Source organism: Solanum dulcamara, chromosome 11, assembly GCF_947179165.1.
Source record: "Solanum dulcamara chromosome 11, daSolDulc1.2, whole genome shotgun sequence".
Lineage (NCBI taxonomy): Eukaryota > Viridiplantae > Streptophyta > Magnoliopsida > Solanales > Solanaceae > Solanum > Solanum dulcamara.
In genome coordinates this window covers 53,094,063-53,120,581 of record NC_077247.1, presented here as the reverse complement: position 1 = coordinate 53,120,581, position 26,519 = coordinate 53,094,063, and the positions used below count along the sequence as shown (strand labels likewise).

The window sequence follows — 26,519 nt, the reverse complement described above, 5'->3', positions numbered from 1 at the left end:
AAAACCCAAAAGAAGCAAAGTCGAATGGTTTGATATGCTGCATGGTTTGATGTATTTTTCTTTCGTATGTATGCAGGAAGCTTTTGTGAAAATAAGAGAACAAGCGAAGGCTTATTTAGAAATGAAGGGAGAGCTGACTAGTGGCCTTAATTTGATAAACAGTACTAATCTGGAGTATTTTTCTGTTAAGCACAAAGCTGAAATCTTTCGCCTCAAGGGAGACTTTCTGTTAAAGCTTAATGATTGTGAAGGGGCTAATCTTGCTTATTCAAATGCCATTAGCCTTTTCAAGAATCTGCCGAAGGGGTGGATTAGTTGGGGAAACTATTGTGACATGGTATGTATTTGCTTATTGCATGTTCAGTTCTTTGGTTCAACTTTTTCTCTTTAAGATGCTATAATTTTTGGCCTGTGACAGGCTTATAAGGAAACACACGAAGAGATTTGGTTAGAGTACGCTGTTAGCTGCTTCTTACAAGGCATCAAATTTGGTATTCCTAATTCGAGAGGCCACCTTGCGCGGGTTCTATATCTTCTCAGTTTTGATACTCCAAATGAACCTGTGGGGAGGGCATTTGATAAGTACTTGGAGCAGATACCCAACTGGGTTTGGCTTTCTTGGATTCCACAGTTGTTACTTTCCTTGCAGAGGACAGAAGCTCCTCATTGCAAGCTTGTGCTATTGAAAGTTGCTACTGTCTTTCCACAGGTAATTTTGTGTGTGTTGGTGTTTTGTGCATTTCATTTGCTTAGTGACCTTTAGATTTGATGCCATCTTGCATGTAATTGTAGGCATTGTATTACTGGTTGCGAACATATTTGCTTGAGCGCCGGGATGTCGCAAGTAAGTCTGAATATGGCAGAATGGCAATGGCACAGCAACGAATGCAGCAAAATGTTTCTGGAGCCAATGCAGCTGCTCCTATGGGCCTTGCTGATGGGAATGCTAGAATGGCTGGCCAGAGTGGGGGATCTTCAGCTGCTGACAATCATATTCCCCAGGGAGCTCAGTCTGGTGGAGGTGTTGGATCACAGGATGGCAGTAGTTCTCAAATTCACGAACCTGAAAGGCCAGACAGTAGTATGCCCTCTGGTAATGACCAGTCCTTACACCAGAGTTCATCAGGCGGTGATGGTGGTCAAGCTGCACTACGTCGTAATAGTGCTCTGAGTCTAGTTGCATCTGCTGCCAGTGCTTTTGATGCAGCCAAAGATATAATGGAAACTTTACGCAGCAAACACTCTAATCTGGCCAGTGAACTTGAGGTGGGTAACTGGTATTGTCTATTTTTTCACAAATAAATGTCTGGTTAGATGAGACACTTCCATTTTTCACTCAATATGGTTGTTAAACATTAATACAGTAGCAAGGATTGGATGTTGTATCCATTATCAGACACGGAAAAGGATTGAATATTACATTTTCTCGGAACCTTTTAAGTTGTGCACCTTTTCACTGATACCATATAAAGGAAAATCGAATTTTGGATTTTCTTCTTGTAAAGGTTATGATGGACAGCATACTTTATGTATTTTGGATTATATGGACAGTATGAAAATTTTAAAAGGAAGCATTTGGAGGGCTCGGAGTTGAGAAAAGATTTCTCTGTGCTGTACTTTTAGTGAAAACAGAAATTACCGACTTGTATAGATGAGTGCTTTGATTATTGGGAGGCTTAATATATACTTGTATTATATAAAGACCTTACCAACTTGGGTAGTACCGATAAATATTTTGATTTATCGAAAGGGATAACCTACATTGTAAATCTATTTCTTCATTTATGCATTAGTAGAGTTGCTAATGCGTCTTCTGAAAACAATTGTCAGATCTTACTCACTGAGATTGGATCCAGATTTGTCACTTTGCCAGAGGAGAGACTATTGGCAGTTGTTAATGCTTTACTTCACCGTTGTTACAAGTACCCGACTGCAACTACAGCTGAAGTTCCTCAGTCTCTGAAGAAGGAGCTTTCTGGTGTGTGTAGAGCATGTTTCTCAGCAGATGCAGTGAACAAACATGTCGACTTTGTAAGAGAATACAAGCAGGATTTTGAACGTGATCTCGATCCTGACAGTGCTGCAACATTTCCGGCCACTCTTTCTGAACTTACTGAAAGACTGAAGCATTGGAAAAATGTCCTGCAAAGCAATGTGGAGGACCGGTTCCCAGCTGTGCTTAAGCTGGAAGATGAAAGTAGGGTGTTGAGAGATTTTCATGTTGTTGATGTGGAAATTCCAGGACAATATTTTACTGATCATGTAAGTATCTTAGTCTATTCCTTTATAATGTAAATATAATGTAACGACTTAGTGTTGCAGTAAAAACCCATGGCCGAACTGGGACGTGAATTTCCATGTGCTAGATGTATTCACAAGGCTTTAGTTATATGAATGACAAAATGGACTTGTCGTAATGATCAATGCGACTTGTTTCTCGGTTTGCCTTGTTCTGTTTCTTGCTTTAGCTGATATCATATTACTTCTCCCTGATCTATGGTCTTCCCTTCAGGAAGTTGCGCCAGATCATACTGTGAAGTTAGACAGGGTGGCAGCAGATATTCCGATAGTGCGGAGGCATGGTAGCAGCTTCCGCCGTTTGACGCTGATTGGATCAGATGGTTCTCAGCGCCATTTTATTGTTCAGACATCTTTAACACCAAATGCCAGAAGTGATGAGCGGATCCTACAGCTTTTCCGTGTGATGAATCGGATGTTTGATAAGCACAAGGAGTCCCGACGGCGGCACATCTGCATTCACACCCCTATTATTATACCCGTGTGGTCACAGGTAAATACTAATCTTCTTCACCTCATAAATTAGTGTTACATTTCCCCCTTTTTGCTCTATTAGCCATAAATAAGGTAGCCATGTTACAAGGCAGTCATGTTCTATTGAGTTATAGTATAATTGCTGTACTGATGCAAATTGCATTCTTCACAGTAACTGCTTTTATATCTAGTAGTTTGTGTTGTTTGATTATCACTACTTCTCAACATTGAGCTTTTTTCTTTGGAATAACTCCATGTGAATTCATGATGTAGGTTCGCATGGTAGAAGATGATTTGATGTACAGCACTTTCCTTGAGGTTTATGAGAACCATTGTGCAAGAAATGACCGAGAAGCGGACTTACCAATCACATTTTTCAAGGAGCAACTCAACCAAGCAATTTCTGGACAGATTTCACCAGATGCTGTTGTTGATCTCCGTCTTCAAGCATATAATGAGATTACAAAAAGTTTTGTCACAGAAAGCATATTCTCACAGTATATGTACAAAACACTCTCGAGTGGCAATCACATGTGGGCTTTCAAAAAGCAGTTTGCTATCCAGCTGGCTCTTTCTAGTTTTATGTCATTCATGCTCCAAATTGGTGGAAGGTCTCCGAACAAGATATTATTTGCTAAAAACACTGGAAAAATTTTCCAGACTGATTTCCATCCTGCTTATGATGCAAATGGAATGATTGAATTTAATGAACCGGTGCCCTTCCGCTTGACTAGAAATTTGCAAGCGTTTTTCTCTCATTTTGGAGTAGAAGGCTTAGTTGTTTCTGCCATGTGTGCAGCTGCTCAGGCTGTGGTATCTCCTAAAGTAAGATTTATTTCTGCGCACATCATATTTTCTACTTTGTTTAATTCCTGAATGCTGATGACTTCAATAAATTCCCATCTGCAGCAAAGCCAGCTCTTATGGTATCATCTGGCAATGTTTTTCCGAGACGAGTTATTATCTTGGTCTTGGAGAAGACCTCTTGGGATGCCTCTGGGCCCTGTTGTAGGGGCAGGTAATCTGAACCCTGTGGACTTCAAACAAAAAGTCGCTACGAATGTTGAGAATGTCATTGGGCGGATCAATGGAATAGCCCCTCAATACATCTCAGAAGAGGTATCCACTTATTATTATTTTTTTGTGCTATTTATATAGCTTTTGAGTTCCTCACCTAGTAATGGTACTACTACTTGTCCTAAAATCAAGGCATTAGCTATCTCCTGTGTATTTTCCTTTTGGTGCTATTTATATACCACTTCCCTGTTCCAATAAAAATTGAGGCATTATCTATCTCCTGTGTATTCTATGACTATGTTCCCACATATCTCTGTGTGACTGAAATCATATGCTTAGATAAGTATGGCTTCAGTTAATATCTAAATGCCTGCATTGTGACATTGCGGTATTTGGCTTCTTTCTACTTGTATAGGAGGAGAATGGCATGGATCCGCCACAATCTGTGCAGAGGGGTGTTGCGGAGTTGGTTGAAGCTGCCCTTACTCCAAGGAACTTGTGCATGATGGATCCGACGTGGCATCCTTGGTTCTGATTTATCTTTTTCTAATTTAATCGAGTCTTATGCCAGCTTTTAGGCGTCTGATATGTAATCTAACATTAATTAGTCACACTATATATAGTCTCTTGTAAATATTGTTGCTAGTGCTAGTTTTACTCAGTTTCGTGCTTCTCAGCTCGAAGAAGCTGTAGCTGTGATCGTTCTAGCTCTTTAGTAGCAAAGACTCAAATGAGTTATCGGTTTTCATAGCTGAAAGAATGCTTCAAACATTAAGGGAATGTGGAGAGAGCTTGGATAAATCATTCTAAAACAACCATGATTTTCAATTGGAGAGCTTGTTTTCAGTTGTCCAGATTAGATATGAACCAAAAGAATACAATATAGCAACAGCAATAAAGAACTTTGGAAAGAGATGATTTTGAAATATATCAATTTGACAGCCAACTTTCAAAGGTCCAAATGAGATATGAACCAAAAGAATACAATATAGCAGCAGAAGTAATGGGGAGAACTAAAATAGCAAAACATCATGAGTAGAGTATGTGTCTGTCAAGAATCAAAACATCAATATAACTTCTTCCTTCATTGTTTTTCAGGGAAGCGAAGATGCTTCCCTTTCGGAGTTGGCAATCCCTTCAAGTGCATGACACCTGGTGATGATGCAGCAGCCTCAACATTGCACTCTTCAGCTCCTTCAAGTTCATCATCACTATTGTAAACAAAACGCGTGTGCTTCCCCTCAAATTTCGCCATCACTTTGTGCCCTTCTTCATTCACATTGATCTTGGTAATTGCTTCACATAGATCGTCAACTACACTTCCATCTTCTTCAATTTCATCATACTTGTCATCATATTCTTCTACTTCTTCTTCAAGCCCTCCTTCTTCCTCATCTTCTTCTTCATCTTTAGTACTTGCATTCAACTGAATCGACCACGTAGATGCATTGTCGTCATCTGAAGGTGTCATCTTCTCTTCGCTTTCAACCTCACCTCCTTGGTATGTCAACACAGAGGAACACACAGAAGATTGTTCCGAGCCTTCTGATTTTTCATAAAAATCCAGCAGCAGAGATCTTGTTAAGTAACTTTTCTCAGATTCAAGAGTCCCCTGTTTTTCCCCTTCAAATATCTCATTCATTATCTGTAACATAAAATCAACTAATTCAAATATTCAATTTCAAAAATCAAACCAAGTAGTAAAGAATTAAGACTAATTGATACAAGTAATGACAAACTTGTACCTGAGAAATGACAAACTTGTCTTCAACAGGGGAAGCAGTGACAGCAGGCAACTCATTGACAGAGAAACCCATAAGAGGTGTATTTGCAGGAGTTGGGGCAAGAAGACCCATGGGAGAGTTGACAATTCCTTTAAGATGAAGGAAAGGCCTATTTTCCAGAGAAATTTTTGAGAGCACAGCTTCTTCTTCAACCTTTTGCAACAGAGTCTTAACTTGTCCCCTCAATAAATCCTCGCCAGATCCAGGAGTAGTCAAGTATTTGCCTTGACCGGTAGTCCTTTTCTTGGACATTTCTGAAGATGGGGTCTCCAAATACCCCATAGCAAGACCAACAATGGGGGAATCATTCGTTATATCAATCAATGCTGATTGTTTCCCAGTTCTGTTTCTTGATTTCGCCACTGGTTTCTTCTCAGAATCTTCAATTTTCTCTGAACAAGAAAAGAAATAACTTTTCACAAATCAAATAAATTTTCAGAAACGAAAGATGAAAAAGGACAATAGAAAACTCACTAGTTGACAGAGGGATCTTGTTAGCACTGTTAGCAGCAGCCAAGGCTTGTGATCTAGTCACCCTTCTTGTTGATGATGGAGTCTCCATTGATGAGGAATCAAGAAAATTGCAGTAAGTTTGATTTTGGGTCACCCAATAACCAGAATTCCTATCAAGATAAAAAGAGCAATGTAATGAGATGGGATTTGGGCAAAGAGCAGACGACTTTATAATTGTGGAAATAGGGTTTCAAGAGGGGCAAACACAAAGTGACCGTTGGAACATTCTGTAGGCAGGCAGCGTGTTGGTAAACTAGCCGTTAGGATTTGAAACAGGGACTTGGGCCTCTGTCTGGATCAGCCCGGTTTTCAAATTTTTCATTGGCCCAAGTGATTAGCCCCTGTTTTATTCTTATTAGATATACATCCATACCATACATATATACTAATTCTACATATAATTTCAAATAATTATGTATTTTACCCATTAATTAAGAATTTTCTGTCATATATTAACGAAGATACATGCATTTTTTCTACACGATACACTAAAAATAAGGAGGGAGGCGGGCGAGATAGTAAGTATCTAGTGTGATTAGCATGTATCTGGGATAGGAGAGTTACGATCGTGTTAAAAGGGAGGCAAGAGAGATTTCTCTATGTATCCTAGATACATGCGAATCCACTTGGATACATTGTATCTAAAACAAATTACATATAATTTTCATCTCATGTATCTGGATGCACCAAAATTTGGTAAGATTCGTAATATTGTAAACTAAAGTGTAACTAAGTAATTAGCTCCTAAACTAGTGAAATTTCTATAAATTTCCCTACTATTAAGGATAAATTACCTAATATCTACTCCCTTATTATTCTTTATAGTGGTAATTTTAGATTAGTATAAGACATAGCGAGATTATGTAATTTTATAGCATATACATACCCTTATACATGTATTTATATATCTAAAAATCCTAACCATTATTGTCCATCTCATCAACCTCATTCGTTCGCTGTCTTCGGAGTTCGTTAACGTTTTAGTTCTTAAAAATTGTCGTTGCTTCGCCAGAGATTGTCATCTATCTCCAATTTAGGTGATGGATTCCCCATACATACACGATACAACTTACATTTTATATATACTTCATATACAATTTGACTTCATATAATTGTCCAATGTTGTGCACATACAGTTTCGAAAATACATATATTGGATCCAGTTGGCCACACATGCAGTTAACGTTTTCACATACGTATACAAAGTTAGACCACACTTACATCCAACTTTGGACCACATACATACATATGTAGTTGATGTTGGACAACTATATGCACAGTGGAAGTATATCAGAAATATACTGCTTATATTAATAATAGACAACATATATGTTTATGTTAGTACACATACGATCATGCTAGAACATATAAATTTGCTGAAATTTAACTTGATAAATACCTCTTGAAGCGTGAACAAATACCTTAAAGCGAATTCACAAGCAAATTTACAGCCGAACTCTGTCAACACTTGGGTGGACAAGTATTGTATAGAAAACCCTACATCTATTCTAGGTTAGGAGAACCCCTATTTATAAGGATATTTTTCCAATCCAAAAAGAAGAAGAAAATAGGATTATGATTTCTAGTTAAATATGGGCACTGTAGGGATCACGAAATTAACTGAGGCTCCCTATTATGAAAATAATTTAAATAATTAATTTGATATTATTCTTACCATAATAAATTACAAATCATTCCACTAGAAATTCGTAATTGCACTCCTCCATTTATATTTCAAAATTCCTCATTAAACACTTATGTAATTTCTCATGTTAAGATTACAGATACTAATCAATAAATTAAATTACTATCGAATTTAATTTAAAGATTAATTTCCTTTAAAGCGCTGCTTAACTTATTTAATGTGTCGGATTCATAAATTCACTTGCAAGGTTTGACACGATGAAAACTTATAAGTTTCTCAAAAAGGCATATCATCAATCTCTATATCGAGACATGGATTCCATTAACTAACTTATTATTTCACCAATATATATTATTATCGTCCAATCTACCAGGCATATTGACCATCTCAGAATCTCACCTTTTAATAAATCAAAACGATAATTGATATATACAGATCATAATAGTTATATCAAGATTGAGAATATAAGTACTTTAATAGTTTAGAGAATATGTTTTTGTTAGTCAGTCTAAAACAACTATCTCTACTCGGTCTCGTTCAATACATACAAAATGCACTAGCAGAAGAAGTTGGAACTATACCGTTTTCATAATCAAGATAAATTACATATAATCTTGTGCTACAATCATACCGATGTCTTGTCCAATTTCCATCTTAGATTGTGAACAAAAAACTTTATATTTATAAAAACTGATGACTTAATCCTCTGTGTATAAGCTAAAACTCTATGCATTAAATCATCTACTATATCAGTAAATGGACACATAAATGAATATATGATCTATTAAAACTTTTATTAAAATTGAATAAACAATTGTTCTATAATAAATATTATATCTAAACTCATGATTAATAGTATATATTCTATAGTTAGTATATATCCCAATAGTTGATCACACATACATACACATATTACAATGAGATATTGTATCTACGCGATTTCAATTACGATTAGATTTTTTATGCACAATGAGATAATGAATTTTGCTATGATTTGAAAGGAAATGTTGCTACATTTTTTGAAAAAAATCTCATTGTAGTTTGCGAAAATGGGAGCAGATAAAGTTACCTATGACATTTTCTCTTTTATTAATGAAATGAAGGAAATCAGTCCAAGGCTTTCTTTTACCCTCCGTGGGATCAACTCCCACCTTTATTTTCTTTTTTGGTGACTAGAACTCTCAGCCTTAAGGTTTGAAATGAAGGATCTTTACCTTGGCACCGTTTGATTAGATGAATTTGGGGTTAAATTTGTCTAGTATTTGGTTGTAGGTATATTAATTGAAACAAAGGACAAAAATATTAAAATCATGAGATTATCTATTACACACAGAAGATGGATTATCTATAATGGTTATGACCCATGATTATAATCATGAGGCAACGTTATTTTGATCCAAACGACCCCTAATGGTTTGGTATTCATGTTTGCATGCACGTATCGGTTATACTATTCCACATAATTGCACTGCTATTGGGGAAAGTGAAATAGTTATCTTATTTCAGTTGCATTGATCAGCATATAAATTAGTTTAACTTAATGACCAGAGGATGAAGATTATTTTTCAACGCTCTCTCTGTAGTCTTGTATTTCAAGCCAATAGCTTTGGGGACATATTAGTTGTAAAAGCAGTGAATTGTCTATATCTCTGGCCTAGTTGTTACAAGAAATTGTACCAAGTCTTACGGTAGATGACTTGTGTTTTGACTCACAAGTCGCAACATAACACATTGATTCACCCAAGAGAAAGGTAACTCATAGAAATCTCACTAGTTTAGTAGCTAATTACTTAGATATACACTAGTTTACAGTATTACGAATCTTACCAGATTTTTGGACTTTGAATATATGTATCTGACGCATCAAGATACATCCATATACATGTATCTTGGAGACATGAGGTCAAAATTAGGAGTAATTTGTTCTATATACAATGTATCCAAGTGGATTCATATGTATTTAGGATACTTGACAAATTTCGTTCGCCTCCCTCCTATCTCGCTAACCACTAACTTACATATTTGATATCCCAAATTCGTATCTAGTCTCATATACAACTGTCAATTACATTTTCCAGTTGGTTGGTTCATGCATGGAGTATGAATTACGATGAGCTAGTACATATACCGCACTTTCATAGTTTCACTTGGTTTTAAGTAGCTTTTGGTGGGATCAGAACTCATTTTGTTAAAGCCAAAAAAAAAAGGTTTTGTGCATAGTTCTATTATGAGTACAAATTTTACGTTATCCAGGTTACTAAAAAGATTTGTCTCAAATTACTAATAATGTAAGAATACTTTACTTGGATATACTCCATCAGTCCTATATTACTTTGCCACGTCTAAAAAAATTTGTTCCAAATTACTTATCCATTTATAAATTAATTAAAAAAATTACCAAATTAATTCTTTTTGAACGTATAAACAACATTGATTGCCTGCATAAATATTGTAAAATTTCTCCATTGTTAATCTTTTTCATGTACTCATCTAGTTAAAAGAGTGCATTAATTGCCTAGGTCCCAAATTCTTAATCGCATTAAAGAGTGTATTAAAAAAGGATAATTAGTAAAAATGACTTTCTTATTTATAATTTTTTAAGATATAAAGATAAATAGACAAAGCAGAATAAAAAAAGCACCGCCGTTGCAAAGTAGGCAGCCAGCTGTGGGTGAGTAAGCTTTGATTATATGTAGGTCAATGTGTAGGATGCATTGATTGGAGTGACCACAACTTGGATACTATACACACCTAACTCACATTACAATCAAGCTAATCACTTGACTTATCAAGATTCTCTATTTCAACTTGTTCCTTTTTTTTTTTTTTATAACTTGAAATCCCATTAAATTGAGTTTGAAAAGGATAGAATATATAAAAACTTTATTATTATTTTATGAAAGTAGACAGTATTTTCGAAAGACTCTCGAGTCAAGTGCATCAAACTCAAAGAAAAGAAGAAGAAAACGATGAAGGCAATGAAGAAAACATAATAGTTAAATAAGAAAAACGGTGCATAATCGACAAAAAATGCAATAACAACAACAAAATACTATGGTAATCAAAACACAAAAAAAACATAAAGCGATAAACACCAAAAGCAAGAATTACAAGTATACGACTATTACTATGACAGACACTAACAAATCTAAACTCTCAAAAGAAAGACAACATTCTATCCCCACTAATCTTCTACCCAAATAAGCGAATTCTGCTCCTAATTAATATCAACTTGTTCCTTTTTTCCTTAAGTAAAATTCATTCATGATTGTCTCCCAATGAGATTCAAATAATACTATACATTCTCAAACTCTAATGTTCCACCACTAATAGAGAACAAGTTTGAGCTTTTGTTCATATATAAAGTTATAAACTAAAAAATTAACACTTATAGGCTCTCAAAGTGTGAAAGATGTAAATCAAATAGCGTTTTTGTTTTCGACTAGTCTTTAAGTTATGAACTAAAGATATACTAAATTAAACAATATATTTTATCTGAACATAAAGAAGTAAACAAAAAAGAAGAAAATAAGACTCATAATATGTCCAAAAGTGTACTTTGCTTGAGCGCGTTGTACAGCAAGGACTCGTCAACTTTACTTCATTCCAAATTATTGATGAAAAGCGTGTCTCTTAAACTTTACGAGGCTATTCTCTGTCATCTTTATAGGATAAAAAAAAACCTTATTTTCTCCCGCTCAATTCATGAGACATTATTTAATTTGATAAAATTTACAAAACAAAATTAAAATTTTGAAATTCGTGCTCTACGAACCATAAATATTTGTGTATATAAAAATAAAAAATAAAAATTAGTGACATTTTTTGAGATAAAACTTGAAAAAAAATACACATAGTATTATTTTGTGAAGCTTTTGGTTGTGGTACATTACTCACTTTGTTTCCTTGTTTTTACTTGTCGTATGTACTAAATATTTTTTTTTCTTTTTTATTTGTTCATTTTGAAATAGTAATAAAGTTTTCAATGATCATTTCTTTCCCGCTTTCTACATAAAAAGAAAAAAGACATAAATGTAGCTATTTCAATCAACATTTGGTCCTTGTTGGTCGATATTGTTTACAAGATAAAAGGAGATCATATTAGTCTGATTTGGAATTGGAACCATTGTCCGTAGACTGTGGTATCCATATCAAAGAATGGCCCACTTAATTTTGTGTACAGTGAATAGGACGACCAGAGTCAATAGCAGATCAATCAATTTAATAGTATCCATATTAATATTGCACTGAAAACCCTGAACCTTCAATTTTACACAAGAGTAAAATAGAATTAAATTTCAAAATGAATAGCTGGCATACTTATCGGTACACAACATAATAACATTCAATAAGAGATACATTTAAATTGGCATAACAACAATATTTGGAAAATCATTATGCGATCAATTTTAAGGACATTTGCGGGTGTTGTTATGAGTAGTAAGGTTGAAATAGCAAGGGCATGCTTCGTAGTTTCCAGAAGTCCCTGGTGGCACGCAGTGGCAGGTACGGCAGCAACTTCCACATGCTCTGTTGCATAGATTTGGCCGAGATGATTCGCTGCACCTTGTTTTACAAGATCCTGTACAATCTGTAACAAAGACGAATTCAGAATTTAAAGTCATTCGATTCAAAATGAATGTACGAAACTTACAGTGGAATTATTTAAAATGTTGCAGTACCTATTGGCTTGGGTGGTTGAGGGCTTGGTGCTGGTGGCTTGTTGTTAATTCCCTGCGCCAACATTTTAAAATCAAAAGTTATTTCAAGATGAAAGAAATTGATTAGTTACTAGTACTAATTAACATGATTGTAATGCTTAGAAAAAGAGGAACCTCTTGAAGGGCACAAGTGAAATGGACAAGCACAAGTAGTGCAATGAGCAAAGCTGCAAATGCCTTTAGGAATGCCATTCTTTTAGAAGAAAAAAAAAAAGAGAAAGGGGAAAGCTGAGAACTATTTGAGCTGGATTTCACTATGGATGTGAAGCAGAAACAGAGAGATGTGGTATTTATAGCACGAGAAAAGAACGCCCATCCACCCCACGTTTTCTTTGGGCGTCGACTAAAGCAAGTACTGTTTCTACTACTTATTTTTATTTCACATCTGCTTTGATATCTTACTATTCTGAATTTGCATTAAAAATTTCACATTTTGAGGGTAAAACATTGTTTTGAATAGATATTTACTGCCATTTGATGGTAATTACATGGTAAAAAGTTGTATTTAAACAATGGCTCAAAATACTTGTTTGATTATACAATTGCGAAAGTAGAGTATCATTTATCATGTTTCCGCAGAATCAACTTGTCTAAGTGATGATGACGACGAGAAATGGGAAGTAGCTTCGAAAGTCACACTGCCAGCCTAGCTTCGCACCACTATTCTTGGAAAAAGAGTTTAGTCCAAATTTAAAAAATATTTCATACTATTTTGTTATTTAATAAATAATTATATATGGATGATTGTTTACAAAGAAAAGTTCAATAATAAAAAATAATGCAGCTTTCATGTCATAGGAGTATTGATTTTTTGCATCTGTGTATATATATGTTAAATCCTAGTGAACTATAGTCTCTGTGTTTGTTTCGCATGATGGAAAATATTTTCATAGATTTTTTTAAAAAAAAATTCTGTAAAATAAGTAATTTTCTTATTTTTTTTCCTGATGTTTGGATAGTAAAAAAAAAATTATTGTCCCAAAAGAATTTAGGTATAATCTGAGACAATTCCATGACCCCAACCCGAGACCCCGACACAAGACCCTACTCCCAAACCCAACGAGAGACTCGATGCTTGATCCAACCTAAGACCCAACTCTTAGACACCCGACCTGAAACCCAACTCCCAACACTTGAAGACTAGTTGAAACCCAAGCTTATAAAGAAAAGTCATATTACTTAAATTTAAGAGAACAAAAAGTGTTTTTGAGAAAAAATAACTTCTCCTCAAAAATATTTGATGAAAAACACATTAGAGAAATACACTTAAAAACATATTTTAGAAGTTTAGGCAAACACTTATTGTTGTTCATAAGTGTTTTCAAATTGATTCCTCAAACTTATAAATTATTTCTTATCAAAAGTTGATTTTAGAAGTTTGCTATTATTTGGTCCATGTTTCATCGAGTCACTTTGGTCAAATTTCATTGAAATAATTTATTTACTTTTAAAATAAGTTGATTTTAGAAGTTTGCTATTACTATTATTTGGTCCATGTTTCATCAAGCCACTTTGGTCAAATTTAATTAACATAATTTATGTATGGACTTTTAAATTATGATTATTTTAAGTAATTAATCAATATTAAAGATATCGGATATTAAGAAACAAAAATAGAAATTTTTAATTTTAATTTGTTGAAACTAACTTTAAATGTAGAATATTGGTACTGAAAGCTGACAAAAATAAAATTTCAAGTCGTGGAGAATGAAAATTGAAAGCTCTTCTTAGAGTACATCATGTTGAAATAGACGAAGAGAAAAATAAGATATTCAATTTGGGTAGAAATGTTGTAAACATCAGTATTTTTTTCCAGATCTATTATTTATTTGTCCAAATGAATAAACCAATATGAGCCAAGTTTCAACCAAATGGTCAAAACAATAATTCAAGTTAGAAGGACCAACCAAAATTACAAATTTTATAAACCTGAATAAATAATGATCACTTTGCAAAATCACAAGCTTAGTATTGTTATTTAATGCAACTTGGGAGAATCTTTAATAAATTATGTGCTTGTAATCGATGTTGCTGTAGCAAATCTTGCTATTCTAAAAAAGATTTAAGACCACTTTGACACTCTCACAGTTGAAAAGTCAAAATAATGTACTCTTGTTATATTGATAAGATTTTAGTCACATTAAGAAAAGTATAGGAGAAATGTCTAATTGATCCTTGTATTTATATAAATTTGTATTTTAAATTCTTCTATTTAATTATTTGTCAATTAAATTCTTAAATTTACTAAAATACAATATTTTAATTTTTTTTTAATGACACATTATAATTTATTATTTTTTTAATGACACATCAAAAATTACATATTAAAAAATAAATAATACTTATTAAAAAAATGCAATTTTCTCTCTCTACCTCATTTCCCCCATTCCCCATTTCATCTTTTTCGCTCCCACCCCACACCCTCACACAAAAACAAAAAATCACTTTCTACTTCCATCATTTTTCATCTTCTTCACACCTAAAAACTTTTCCAATCACAAAAAAATGTTTGCCACTATAATGTGATAGATTATAAATATTATTTAAATGAGAATTCTATTTATTTTGATATGGTAAAAAAAAAGATATCAAAAAACTTCAAAATGAGGAAAAACATGTTTATAAGTTAATACAATAATAGATCTTGAAAAATTAAGTTTATAAAAATGATGAACATGTATATTTTTCTAGCAGATTTTTTTTATTTTTTATGGTCATGGTGATAGGTGTGTCCGTTAAAGAAGAAGATGGATGAGTGGACTGAAGATGAAGAGAGAAAGGATGGTAGTGGGGCGGGGGTGAGGCTGAAGAAGAAGAACAGAGAAGCGGGGGTGGCGGTCTGATTGGGGTGGGGTGGGGGGCTGAAGAAGAAGAAAATAAAGGGGCGGGGGTTGTCCTGGGGATGGGGTTGAAGGGATTTGTTTTCTTTTTTTATTAATTTTTTTTTTATTGTTTTCTCTTGTATTTTTGAGATTTTTAAAATAAAAATATTACATTCATTAGGAGTTTAAAAATCTTATCTTAATTGAGTTTAAAAATTCAATTGATAAATAATTAAATAAAAGAGTCCATAATATAAACTCATACAAAGTCATCAGATCATTTCGCCAAATATAATAAGACTTTGTTCACTGTGAATATATATAACAACACAAGTTATTAAATTAAATTATATTATGACTTTTTGTGCCAAAAGTTGATCGGGATTGGATGATATTTATAAGAAACAGTAAAAAAGTCAATTTGCTAAGTCCATACTATTAAGTCATACAAAAAATAATTAATAATAATTGTACTTAAAAAATGAAACTTGTACCTTAAAATATAAAATAGATTATAGATCCGGACATGTTAGTATAAGCTGTGTAAAAAAAAATTATATTAAAAGAGTAGGAGAAATCCATTTTTCTTAAAGAGTTTCCATTATTAAAAAAAATGATAAATACATATATCAATTAATGGTGCACAGCTGGAGTGGTTAGAAATAGAAATAGTTTGGATGAACTTAAAAAAAGTGATTTTTATATATGAAGTGTTTTTTTAAAATTTTTAAGTGGTAAAATATTATTTTTATAAATAAACAGTTAAGCGTTTGGATAAAAGTGTTTATGCTGAAAATAAGTTGTTGGGATTTTCAACTTTTTATTTTTGGATAATTTTAAGAACTTTATAACTTAAATTTAGCATTTTAAGTTTATAGTCAAACACCACAATAAGCTAAAAATAGCTTATAAGTTGATTTGACAAACTTATAAGCCCATCCAAACGGGCTTTAGTTCAAAGGGTCATATGTAGCTGGCACTCGTCCACTTCATATGTCATTCATGTTTTATAGTTTTAGGAAAATAATTTTCTAAATTTATCGCTAATCCTTGTTATCTTTAGTTGGGATGATTACTTGTCATTCATGTTTTATAGTTTTAGGAAAATAATTTTCTAAATTTATCGCTAATCCTTGTTATCTTTAGTTGGGATGATTACTCAACTAAGGATAGTCTTTTTAAAAAGTATTTTTTTATTTTATAAAGAAAATATTATTCAGTTATTGATATTTCACTCACAAAGTCACCCGAACAATATATGCCACCTTTTCATAATTAAGAATATTGGAGTATAATTAACAATGGGTAACATGCAACACACAGAAACTAATACAGAGGACAGAGGTATTGGGTATATATGTAATGAGTTTTTTACCCGTTAACGATGCCAACTATTCGTCAGCCACGACTGCAGACCCAACTTATTGCTAATATAATAGTCTAAGTACGTATGTTAACAATAGAATTCGTTCTTGAGAAAATAATAATATTGTACGAAAATGAAATACTATTTTATTTTAGATATAATACATGAAATATTACATTCTCTATAATTCCTTTTATTTTTCTTTTCAGAAATAAACTCAACTGCCTTTAGCTTGAAGGAAGGATTATGTGAATTGTGATGTTTAATATTCTTTCTCATCTCTGCTCTATACGTCATTTCCTTATCCCCTTCTGTATTCTCGTCTCCTCCTTCTTAATTATCAGTTTTCTATGTCATTTCCATTGCTATTTACTTGTAATTCTGTTTAGTGATTGCAATACTACATAAGTGTCCAGCTTGTCTGTGAACTAGTTACTCCCACTGTTTCAAAAAGAATGACTTTCTTTACTTTTTAATTTGTTTCAAAAATAATGACCTATTTTCTTTTCCGGTAAAAATTTTAATTTCAACTTTTCATGTGTCATTTTGGTATTTTGGTACATTTAACATAACTTTAATTTAGTACCACAAGATGAAAAAATCTTTTTTATTTTCTTAAACTTCATATCAAGTCAAACTAGGTCATTCTTTTTTAAACGGAAGGAGTATTTGAGTTTGTTTCACGTACACACATATTGTATTGTTCTTTTAATTCAAGTTTCGACAACTCCACCTCTATATATCAATTACAAATATATATCACACATATATATATACACACACTATAAAGATAAGTCATCGATTACACTTGATACAAAGGATTATAAAAAAAAATACAACCAAAAGAAATGGAAGTAGCTTGTGTGCTCCTTTTATCACATTACTTTATTATTGTTTTTGGCTCTTTTCTGATAGACTTTACATTGTTACCTAGTTACTTTGTCATATTCTCTTTACTGTCTCCTTCTTATGTGTATGTGGATTTGTTGCACTTTAGTTGAGGATCTTTCGGAAACAACATCTCTACCTTCACGAGGTATTGGTAAAGTCTGTGTACACTCTACCCTACTCAGAACTCATGTGGTATTTCACTGGGATTGTTGTTGTTGTATATTAAGGAGATCTTAGCGTGAAATTCCCTACATATATATGATGTATCATTGTTATTTTACTAATAAGTGTCAGCCAGATTATTAAAAGACTTGTCTACTTGTTGTACAAGAAATGGAAAGAGTCAGTAGAAAAGAATCATATCAAATAAATACTTATCTATAATTGCATCACAAGCTTCATACACAGAGAAAACAAAAGGAGCATTGAATTATATTGAATCTCAAAATGAACAGAGGTTCGCTTGCTTAAATTGTTCGGACACAACGTACGTAAGTTTAAAGTTACACTTTTGGAATTATGGAAAAAACGGATGTATCATACTATTAATTAAGGACATTTGCGGGTGTTGTTATGAGTGGTAAGGTTGAAATAGCAAGGGCATGCTTCATAATTTCCGGAAGTCCCTGGTGGCACGCAGTGGCAGGTACGGCAGCAACTTCCACATGCTCTGTTGCATAGATTTGGCCGAGATGATTCGAGGCACCTCGTTTTACAAGATCCTGTACAATCTGTATAACCATTTCCAACACAACTTTAATGACATGTCTCTATACATATAACAAATAATTCATTCGTAATTTGTTCCGTGACAAATATGTAATACATAGATTCATTACCTAGTGGCTGTGGAGCTTGAGGGGCTGGTGATGGTGGCTTGCTGTAGTCAACCTGCGCCAACATTCCAAAAAATATGTACTATTATGTTATTTCTAAGGTGAATTAATGAGTTAAAACATGATGTGAGAGTGACATGGTCTTTGGCAGTAGATTACCTAATCGACTACTTATTATGATAATGAACACTCCACTTAAAAACGAACTAACCTTTTGGGCATTAGCGAAATGGAGGAGCAGAAAGGATGCAATAAGCATAGAAGCAAATGCCTTTTGGAATGTCATTGTTTCAGAAACAAAAAAGGAGCAAACAGAGAGCTCTTAAGAACTGAGCAGGTCTTCGATTTGGATGTGAAGCAAAAAGAAGTGTTGCACCAGAATTTATAGCACAAGAAAAAGACCGGCCACCCCCACGGCCCCACCCCAGTTAGCCATAGTTCATTTGAAATTTTAAGTATATTGATTCTGGACACACAATCTTTTTTGTTTACTCAATTATACTCCAACATATTAAGTAAATCGTTCTGCTTTTACCGGTAAATTCAACAGTAGATCCGCTTCTTAAGATGATATTTAAGTTATATACACAGATAGTGTAATTAAATTCAACTTGAGATAATAATTGAGTTATTCACTCTCTTCTAAAATAGTTGTCACGTTTTGCATCTTGAGAGTCAATTTGACTGATTTTTTAAGTGAAATTAGAATTTGAATAATCGAAAACTATAGAGAAAGTACTATTTTTAATTATTATTTTTCTCATATTACTATGATGGAAAAATTCATTTTAATATGTTGGTCAAAGTTCATATTGATCGACTTTCAAAAAGGAAATAGTGACAAGTATTTTGGAACGGAGGAAATAATAAGTATTATTATTACAGGTTTATCTGTAATAACCTTTCAAATATATAATCTGATTATCTAAATATTTCTATTAACTTAACCTCGGCATCTGGAGGAACATGCCTACTTGTCAAAGTAATGATGCTGGCAGGGCAAGAACCAAGAATGGGAAAAAGCTCAGAAAGTCACACTGCCAGCCTAACTTCAAACAGAGTTTCATTAAAATATTAGTATTAGTCTTGTATAAAAAGCATTAACCTTCGACCACTAATAAGATTTGATACTCCAAACTAAGATCACACACACATATAATTTTACAAGTTGCACTAAATTATCAAGGAAGCTTGCAAGTCAAATTTGCGATATGAAATAAGTTCTTTGAATTATTATTTGACTATTCGCTGGCAATCGATTTGTTTGTTTTCATAAATATTACAGATATGGAACCTACTCCAGGATGATCAACAATAATCACTAGGTTTTGACACCATCGCCTTATAAATCACTAGATATTAACACAAAGTTGAAAAAAACAATATAGGCCAAAAAGTTTCCGATCCACTAACTTGCAACCTAAGCTCATCCCCACTTTCTCAGCCATTTGTTTTAACATTTAAACAAAACCAAATACATAATTTTAGCTTGTTGGGCGTAGCCGTGACCCATGCATGTTGCCGCATAACTTGTACAAGATCTCAGTGGAATTTTGGCATCTTATTACTTATTTTGTCGCCTAACATTTTAATTTAGGAAAATTATAAATTTGACCGCTCATCATAAATAATTATAAAGTCTAGTCCATCAACAAATTCAAAAATTGAATAAAACTAAAGTAGTGAATTGAAGTTTGAAAACATTAAACCAAACGCGTACTCCTAGTCTCCTACCCAACACCATCCCCATCAGGACGGAATCATGTGCTAAACGAACATGCAAACATAACTATCTTAATGAAGGTGTATAGCCACAAAGAGCTCAGAGGAGAAAAGAGAGAAAATGTGATTGGCGCTAGTGACAGGGAAAGAGAAAGAAGTAATAAAAAAATGAAAAGTCAAAATTAGGGAAAAGGGTCAAATTTGTTCTGTGGAAGGTTCAGATTTGCCCTATGTTTAAGAAAATAATAATTTTTAATTGCACGACATGTCATATCAATGATACTAAACTTTTGCCATTTGAAAATAAGAGCAAAATGGTATGCACAGCTTTAGCAGTTAGCTACCATGCCATGAAGTTATGTCTTGTGTTCTACTTAAAATAGTTAACTTGCTGGTTATTTCTTAGATTGTTGTTTTTACTCAGTTTGTATTCTGTTTTGAATTCTAGTTATGAATACTGACTCCTTAGGCATGTTAAAGTCAGTCCTACTCCAGTTAGTACATATATTTGAGAGACAACACCTGTCTAGTTCTGTAATTATTGTTTTTGAGAATAAAATTCTTTTATTTACCCAAAAAAAATAAAAAAAAATAAGAGCAAAATTAACCTATTTTAGTAAGGACATGGACACATTTGACCCCAGTTATTAATAAAAGGAGAATCTATTTCAGTTCAGATAGTTAAAGGATTAGACTGTTTTTTCTTGGACTCAAATTTATATAGATATTTTAGTCCTATAAATATAGATATTATAGGACTTTATAAAAATAATTAAATTAGTCTTTTAAATTATTATATTTTGTGCATTGATATCGTATTTTTTATTTTATTTTTCAGTGATTAAGGTCGTAAGAATGATGTTGCATTATTTTATTTTATTTTATATGTTCTCTCTATAATTTCTCTTTATTTTGTATGAATATCTGATTGTCGTAATAAATTTACAATTTCTTTTAGTTCAAAACAGTAACATATGACTTCGTTGGAAATCTACTAACTACTAAACAAAAATTTTCCTTTATGAAATCAATTATAGGTGTGTATATATACACACCTCTTTTATTTATATTATATTTAATAAAATTATTGATATCTTATTATTTTTTTATAACCGCGCAAAGTGTCGACAAATTCACTAATTTTAGGATAAATCTAAACAAAAGCTACTAGCAAGACGATTTAATTAATTTAAGAGAGGAGTAATAAATAACAGAAATTTAACACAAGATGGTTAATTATTGACATGTTCTTTTTAGCTTGGCAACGCTGGTTGGTACCGGTCACGTGATTGGTCCTAACCAACATTCAATTGGCTGCACCCTCGGTATGTTACTAAACACATATGCGATTAATACTAATTGAAAAGGTGAATTTTTCATAATAACAAATATTGTGTGATTTGAAGAATTTTAATATTATTTGCGTTTGTTGGAAACATTATTATATTGGAAAAACAGCTCTTTGGTGCGCTTGTTTTTCTTAAAAATAAAATACTTAGTAGTAGAAACTAACTTTCGAAAAAGCAACTACACTTTTCTCCCAAAAATACTCTCCCTAATCCATATTAAGTAAAGTATTGAGGTATGATATAGTCTTTCAAGAAAAAAATTATATAAAGACATAAATTAAAGATTAATTTTCACTATTATCTATTTGCTTATTATCAAATTATTTTTCTTAAAAAAATATAAAATAGTTAAGAACCTCATTAAAATAAAAGTGTCCTCCGTCTAAAAGGAAATGAGTATTATTTTGAGTACGGACTAGACTATAGTATTACGTTTTTGAGAAGTTAAACAATCGTTTTGAGTGTCACACTTTCCATTTTAATTTTTTCAATATGGTATCTACCCTTCAACTCGTAAGCAAATACAATTCTAGTTCTAGAAAGAAAACATGTGAAATGTTTGTTAGGTGCCACGAGAGGTAGTTAGAGCTCCACGCCTACACACAAGTCCAACTCCTTTATAAATCTGAGCCCCTTATTTCCCCCAACTCCCTCACTACTTATTACTTACCAACAATAAAAGTAAGGGTGCATGCGTACTTAACTCTTTTGTACAAACAAGAAAAAGTATGGCACCTTCAACATTAACAGCTTTGGCTGATGAAAAAACTCTTCAAACAAGTTTCATAAGGGATGAAGAAGAGCGTCCTAAAGTGGCTTACAACAAATTCAGCGATGAGATTCCAGTCATATCATTGAAGGGTATTGATGAGATTAATGGAAGAAGAGGTGAAATATGTGAAAACATTGTTAAAGCATGTGAAGATTGGGGCGTTTTTCAGGTAGTTGATCATGGGGTTGATGATCAATTAATATCACAAATGACTAAATTTGCTAAGGAATTCTTCGCCTTGCCTCCTGAGGAGAAGCTTCGGTTTGACATGTCTGGTGGCAAGAAAGGTGGTTTCATTGTCTCTAGCCATCTACAGGTAACAATCATTAGACATGTATCAAAAGCATTTATAGAAATGCATGTCACGACAATTTTTTATAGTTTCTATGACTAATAAGAGCAGAATAAATTTGTTAAAGAATTGGAGATGAATTTCCAAATATAGAAAAAATATACTCTTGAGTATGGTAAATAAAAAGAATTAAGTGATAAATTATCATTTGAATTTGTAAATTAAAAAAACAAAATAAATATTTAGTTTTAATATACTGAACCAGTAAAGTAAAAATAAGAGTAACTATAAAAAGTTGCATCAGATTGACTTAAACTAATAAATGTAGCATTTAAATGTGGATTTTTTATTTCTACAAGTAGATATTTCGCTCAAAAATTCAGTAAATCAATTTGACTTTAGAAAGTATAAAGTACTATTCTCTCCGTCTAAACTAATGGATGTGGCATTTTTTTTAGGTTATCTCCGAAATGAATGATATTTATTTTTACCTTTAGTAATAATTTAATTCAAAATTTCTATTTATTGATTTATAATCAAACTAATATTGAAGACTTATTTTAGATAAGTTTCAATAGGATTTTTTTCTTCGTTTTAAATTTTATGTCCAATCAAACACGATCACATCACATAATTGAGACGAAAGTAATAGATATTTACTTGTTTTGTAGGGTGAAGTAGTCCAAGATTGGCGTGAAATTGTGACCTACTTCTCATACCCAATTCGTGCTAGAGACTACTCTAGATGGCCAGACAAACCACAAGGATGGATAGCTGTAACTGAAAAGTACAGTGAAAAGTTAATGGAGTTGGCTTGCAAATTATTAGAAGTATTATCAGAGGCAATGGGCTTAGATAAGGAGGCCTTAACCAAGGCATGTGTGGATATGGACCAAAAAGTGGTTGTCAATTTTTACCCAAAGTGTCCACAGCCTGACCTTACACTTGGGCTCAAACGACACACTGATCCAGGAACCATCACCCTCTTGTTACAAGACCAAGTTGGTGGCCTTCAAGCCACTAAAGATAATGGCAAAACTTGGATCACTGTTCAGCCCGTTGAAGGGGCTTTTGTTGTTAATCTTGGTGATCATGGTCACGTAAGTTCTCTACACTTTGCTACTATTATATTTTCCGATAAATTCCGCAAACAGCCACTTTTCAATTTCTGTAATTGAAAAATAGGAAATGCCATTAAATTTAAATAGGTGAAATTCCAAGATATTATCACGGAATTTCACTTTTGAAATTTGAAACTTTATGATAGTGGCCAGTCGATATTTATTCTATCACTATGTTGTGCGTCACCCATGTCAGATTCTTCAAAATATACTTTTTTATAATTTGACATGAGTGTTGTTACGTTTTTTTTTTTTGAGAATCTGAGCAACATAGTTTGTTCAAACCTAACATTGTTTTGAAATCATACTAATTGACACTTAATTATGTGATTTTGGACAGTATTTGAGCAATGGGAGGTTCAAGAACGCTGATCATCAAGCAGTGGTGAACTCGAATAGCAGCAGATTATCTATAGCCACTTTCCAGAATCCAGCACCGGAGGCAATAGTGTATCCGTTAAAAATTAGGGAAGAAGAGAAGGCAATAATGGATGAGCCCATAACATTTGCAGAAATGTACAGAAGGAAAATGAGTAAGGATCTTGAGCTTGCTAGGCTCAAGAAGCTGGCCAAGCAACAACAGATACAAGCTGAAGAGGCTGCTGAAAAAGTCCAATTGGAGTCCAAGCCCATTGAGGAAATTCTTGCTTAAGCTTTTACAATTTTAGCACATATATTGGGTGTTGAAAAAAAGATGCTACTCGTGTAATTTCTTTTATCACTGTTGTGATCTTGAATAACGATAAATCATGTTCTTGTGAATTGGTGACGTGTGTTAATGAGAGTTTAATAATTTTATTACTCGCGTGTTACTATCACTCCTACAACCATTTAATTATTCTTTTCAATAGCTTTTTTTTTTCTATTGCTTTTTCAATTTTGTTTTGCCAATAAGCGAAAATTAACTCCAATATGTAGTAGCGCTCGTTACAACATGGGGGAGGGAGACAAAATACGGACCTAAAATTTGGAATTTGAAAACTCCAAGAACAATATTCAATGTAAAATTGTAATTTGACTTCTACTTGTATGGCTCCATCCAGAGCTTCCGTTCTCAACCTTGACATTAAACTATTATTTATGCATGTATTTTCAGCTTGAATTGACGAATCTTTTGTTTCTCGAATGGATCACAACGATGCTTGTGTTACGGGAGATGTCTGCCTGTATTGCATATTCGGGGATACGCGGACAGCCTGTCAATTTTGCCAAAGGAACCCAAATGTATTTAATGCTAATATTACAAACTAGTGTTGTTTTATGCCAATTAAAGGGAAAAGACATAAATTTCCCCTGAAGTTATATCGAAAAGTCAGTTACACATTTAAACTATCATGACGATCTATTACACCCCTAACCTACATAAAAGTGAAACTATTACACACCTGAACGCATAACACCACTCTTATAGTATGTAGTGTATTACACTCGCTGAGCGCCACATCATCGCCACATCAAAAATTATAATTTTTTATATTTTTTTCTTTTATTTTATTTATTAATTAACTTTTCTTTTATTAACTATATTTTATACTAATTAGCTCTTAATTAATTATCAACTATCCATCCGATTTTTTATATTTTTTTCTTTTCTTTTTTTATCAATTAACTTTCCTTTTATTAACTTTATTTTATACTAATTAAATCCTAATTAATTATTAACTACCCATCAATTATTAACCGCACATCTGATTTTTTATATTTCTTTTCTTTTCTTCTCATTATTAACTAACTTTTTTTTATTAACTATATTTTATACTAATTAATTATTAACTATCCATTCGACTTTTTATATTTTTTTCTTTATTAATTAACTTTTCTTTTATTAACTATATTTTATACTAATTAATTATTAACTATCCATTCGACTTTTTATATTTCTTTTCTTTATTAATTAACTTTTCTTTTATTAACTATATTTTAAACTAATTAACTCTTAATTAATTATTAACTACTCATCCAATTTTTTATGTATATTTTTTTCTTTTCTTTATTAATTAAATTTTCTTTTATTAACTATATTTTATACTAATTAACTCCTAATTAATTATTAACTACCCATCCAATTTTTTTTATATTTTTTATTTTCTTTATTAATTAACTTTTCTTTTATTAACTATATTTTATACTAATTAACTCCTAATTAATTATTAAATACCCATCCAAATTTTTTTATATTTTTTTCTTTTCTTTATTAATTAACTTTTCTTTTATTAACTATATTTTATACTAATTAACTCCTAATTAATTATTAACCACCCATCCAAACCCCAATCGTCTTCTCCATCAAAATGGGGAGAAGAATTCTTCTTCTTAATGACTTTTCGGTACAACTACAAGGAAAATTTATGCCTTTTCCCATCTCTTAGATGGTACATGGCGCCATGTCCTACTAAAGAAGATGGTATAATTAGCCCAAGTATACACCAGCCCAGTTGCTCAATTACAAGGTTCTCTTAGCCCATTCCATTCAGCACAATTTTTTTGGTAGATGCTACTCAATCCTTTTGGACATATGATATCCTTGATGAAATAGTTAAATCTTTCGTTGAAAAAAATTGAAAATATCAGATTAGTTAGATTTTTTTTGGTAACTTAATGGTATCATGCATAACCACTTGATTTACCTATAAAATTCTTTATACTATCGGTGTAAATAACTTAAACCGAAATCATAGCCCAGAGTATCCGATTTGCTGAAAAAATTCTTGCATGCAAGGCGGGGATCAATTTGTGCATTGTATATATGGAGAGAATAATAGTAAATAATCATATGAAAACATTGTATACCTCCATATATAGCTAGCCCTACATACATATATATATATGCCAGCTAGTTTACAACCGAAATCTGTTAGTAATCTCTACAGAGAACATTAATATTCAAAGTTGTTAG

General features: G+C 32.6%; 5 protein-coding genes across 8 annotated transcripts in view; 2 read left to right on the top strand and 3 right to left on the bottom strand.

The window, feature by feature from the left end:
• LOC129872325 (uncharacterized) overlaps positions 1-4,481 on the top strand; it is a 28,394-nt gene extending 23,913 nt beyond the window's left edge. For all 3 annotated transcript variants that reach the window (XM_055947277.1, XM_055947276.1, XM_055947278.1), the window contains 8 exons: positions 77-337; positions 419-709; positions 793-1,266; positions 1,831-2,262; positions 2,513-2,791; positions 3,046-3,597; positions 3,682-3,891; positions 4,205-4,481. In XM_055947277.1, coding sequence (XP_055803252.1) covers positions 77-337; positions 419-709; positions 793-1,266; positions 1,831-2,262; positions 2,513-2,791; positions 3,046-3,597; positions 3,682-3,891; positions 4,205-4,324 — 2,619 coding nt within the window. In that variant the 3' untranslated portion in view covers positions 4,325-4,481. The remainder of the gene's footprint in view (positions 1-76; positions 338-418; positions 710-792; positions 1,267-1,830; positions 2,263-2,512; positions 2,792-3,045; positions 3,598-3,681; positions 3,892-4,204) is intronic.
• Positions 4,482-4,704: 223 nt separating this feature from the next.
• LOC129872328 (uncharacterized) overlaps positions 4,705-26,519 on the bottom strand; it is a 67,909-nt gene continuing 46,094 nt past the window's right edge. Inside the window, exons 2-4 of one of the 2 annotated variants that reach the window (XM_055947283.1) lie at positions 6,048-6,183; positions 5,535-5,965; positions 4,705-5,434 (exon numbers count right to left, since the gene is read on the bottom strand). In XM_055947283.1, coding sequence (XP_055803258.1) covers positions 4,874-5,434; positions 5,535-5,965; positions 6,048-6,135 — 1,080 coding nt within the window. In that variant the 5' untranslated portion in view covers positions 6,136-6,183 and the 3' untranslated portion in view covers positions 4,705-4,873. Of the gene's footprint in view, positions 5,435-5,534; positions 5,966-6,047; positions 6,260-26,519 lie in introns of those variants that run through there. The other variant, XM_055947282.1, reaches the window with a different exon arrangement.
• LOC129872330 (snakin-2-like) lies at positions 11,948-12,725 on the bottom strand. Its single transcript, XM_055947285.1, has 3 exons — positions 12,567-12,725; positions 12,414-12,465; positions 11,948-12,322 (listed from the first exon to the last, which is right to left on the bottom strand). The coding sequence occupies exons 1-3, from the start codon at positions 12,642-12,644 to the stop codon at positions 12,141-12,143; spliced, it is 312 nt and encodes a 103-aa protein (XP_055803260.1). The 5' UTR covers positions 12,645-12,725; the 3' UTR covers positions 11,948-12,140.
• LOC129872331 (snakin-2-like) lies at positions 17,950-18,705 on the bottom strand. Its single transcript, XM_055947286.1, has 3 exons — positions 18,579-18,705; positions 18,371-18,422; positions 17,950-18,262 (listed from the first exon to the last, which is right to left on the bottom strand). The coding sequence occupies exons 1-3, from the start codon at positions 18,651-18,653 to the stop codon at positions 18,081-18,083; spliced, it is 309 nt and encodes a 102-aa protein (XP_055803261.1). The 5' UTR covers positions 18,654-18,705; the 3' UTR covers positions 17,950-18,080.
• Positions 22,089-24,385, top strand: LOC129872327 (naringenin,2-oxoglutarate 3-dioxygenase). Its single transcript, XM_055947281.1, has 3 exons — positions 22,089-22,526; positions 23,174-23,602; positions 23,964-24,385. The coding sequence occupies exons 1-3, from the start codon at positions 22,167-22,169 to the stop codon at positions 24,273-24,275; spliced, it is 1,101 nt and encodes a 366-aa protein (XP_055803256.1). The 5' UTR covers positions 22,089-22,166; the 3' UTR covers positions 24,276-24,385.

What these genes read in the sequence shown, in the direction of transcription:
- LOC129872330 (XM_055947285.1), bottom strand. Translation starts at nt 12,644, where the DNA reads ATGGCATTCCTAAAGGCATTTGCAGCTTTGCTCATTGCACTACTTGTG. An exon ending in TCACTTGTGCCCTTCAAGAG is followed by an intron (nt 12,466 to 12,566) that starts GTTCCTCTTTTT and finishes ATGTTGGCGCAG; the next exon opens with GGAATTAACAACAAGCCACC. An exon ending in TCAACCACCCAAGCCAATAG is followed by an intron (nt 12,323 to 12,413) that starts GTACTGCAACAT and finishes TCTTTGTTACAG; the next exon opens with ATTGTACAGGATCTTGTAAA.
- LOC129872331 (XM_055947286.1), bottom strand. Translation starts at nt 18,653, where the DNA reads ATGACATTCCAAAAGGCATTTGCTTCTATGCTTATTGCATCCTTTCTG. An exon ending in ATTTCGCTAATGCCCAAAAG is followed by an intron (nt 18,423 to 18,578) that starts GTTAGTTCGTTT and finishes ATGTTGGCGCAG; the next exon opens with GTTGACTACAGCAAGCCACC. An exon ending in TCAAGCTCCACAGCCACTAG is followed by an intron (nt 18,263 to 18,370) that starts GTAATGAATCTA and finishes ATGGTTATACAG; the next exon opens with ATTGTACAGGATCTTGTAAA.
- LOC129872327 (XM_055947281.1), top strand. Translation starts at nt 22,167, where the DNA reads ATGGCACCTTCAACATTAACAGCTTTGGCTGATGAAAAAACTCTTCAA. An exon ending in TTGTCTCTAGCCATCTACAG is followed by an intron (nt 22,527 to 23,173) that starts GTAACAATCATT and finishes CTTGTTTTGTAG; the next exon opens with GGTGAAGTAGTCCAAGATTG. An exon ending in ATCTTGGTGATCATGGTCAC is followed by an intron (nt 23,603 to 23,963) that starts GTAAGTTCTCTA and finishes GATTTTGGACAG; the next exon opens with TATTTGAGCAATGGGAGGTT.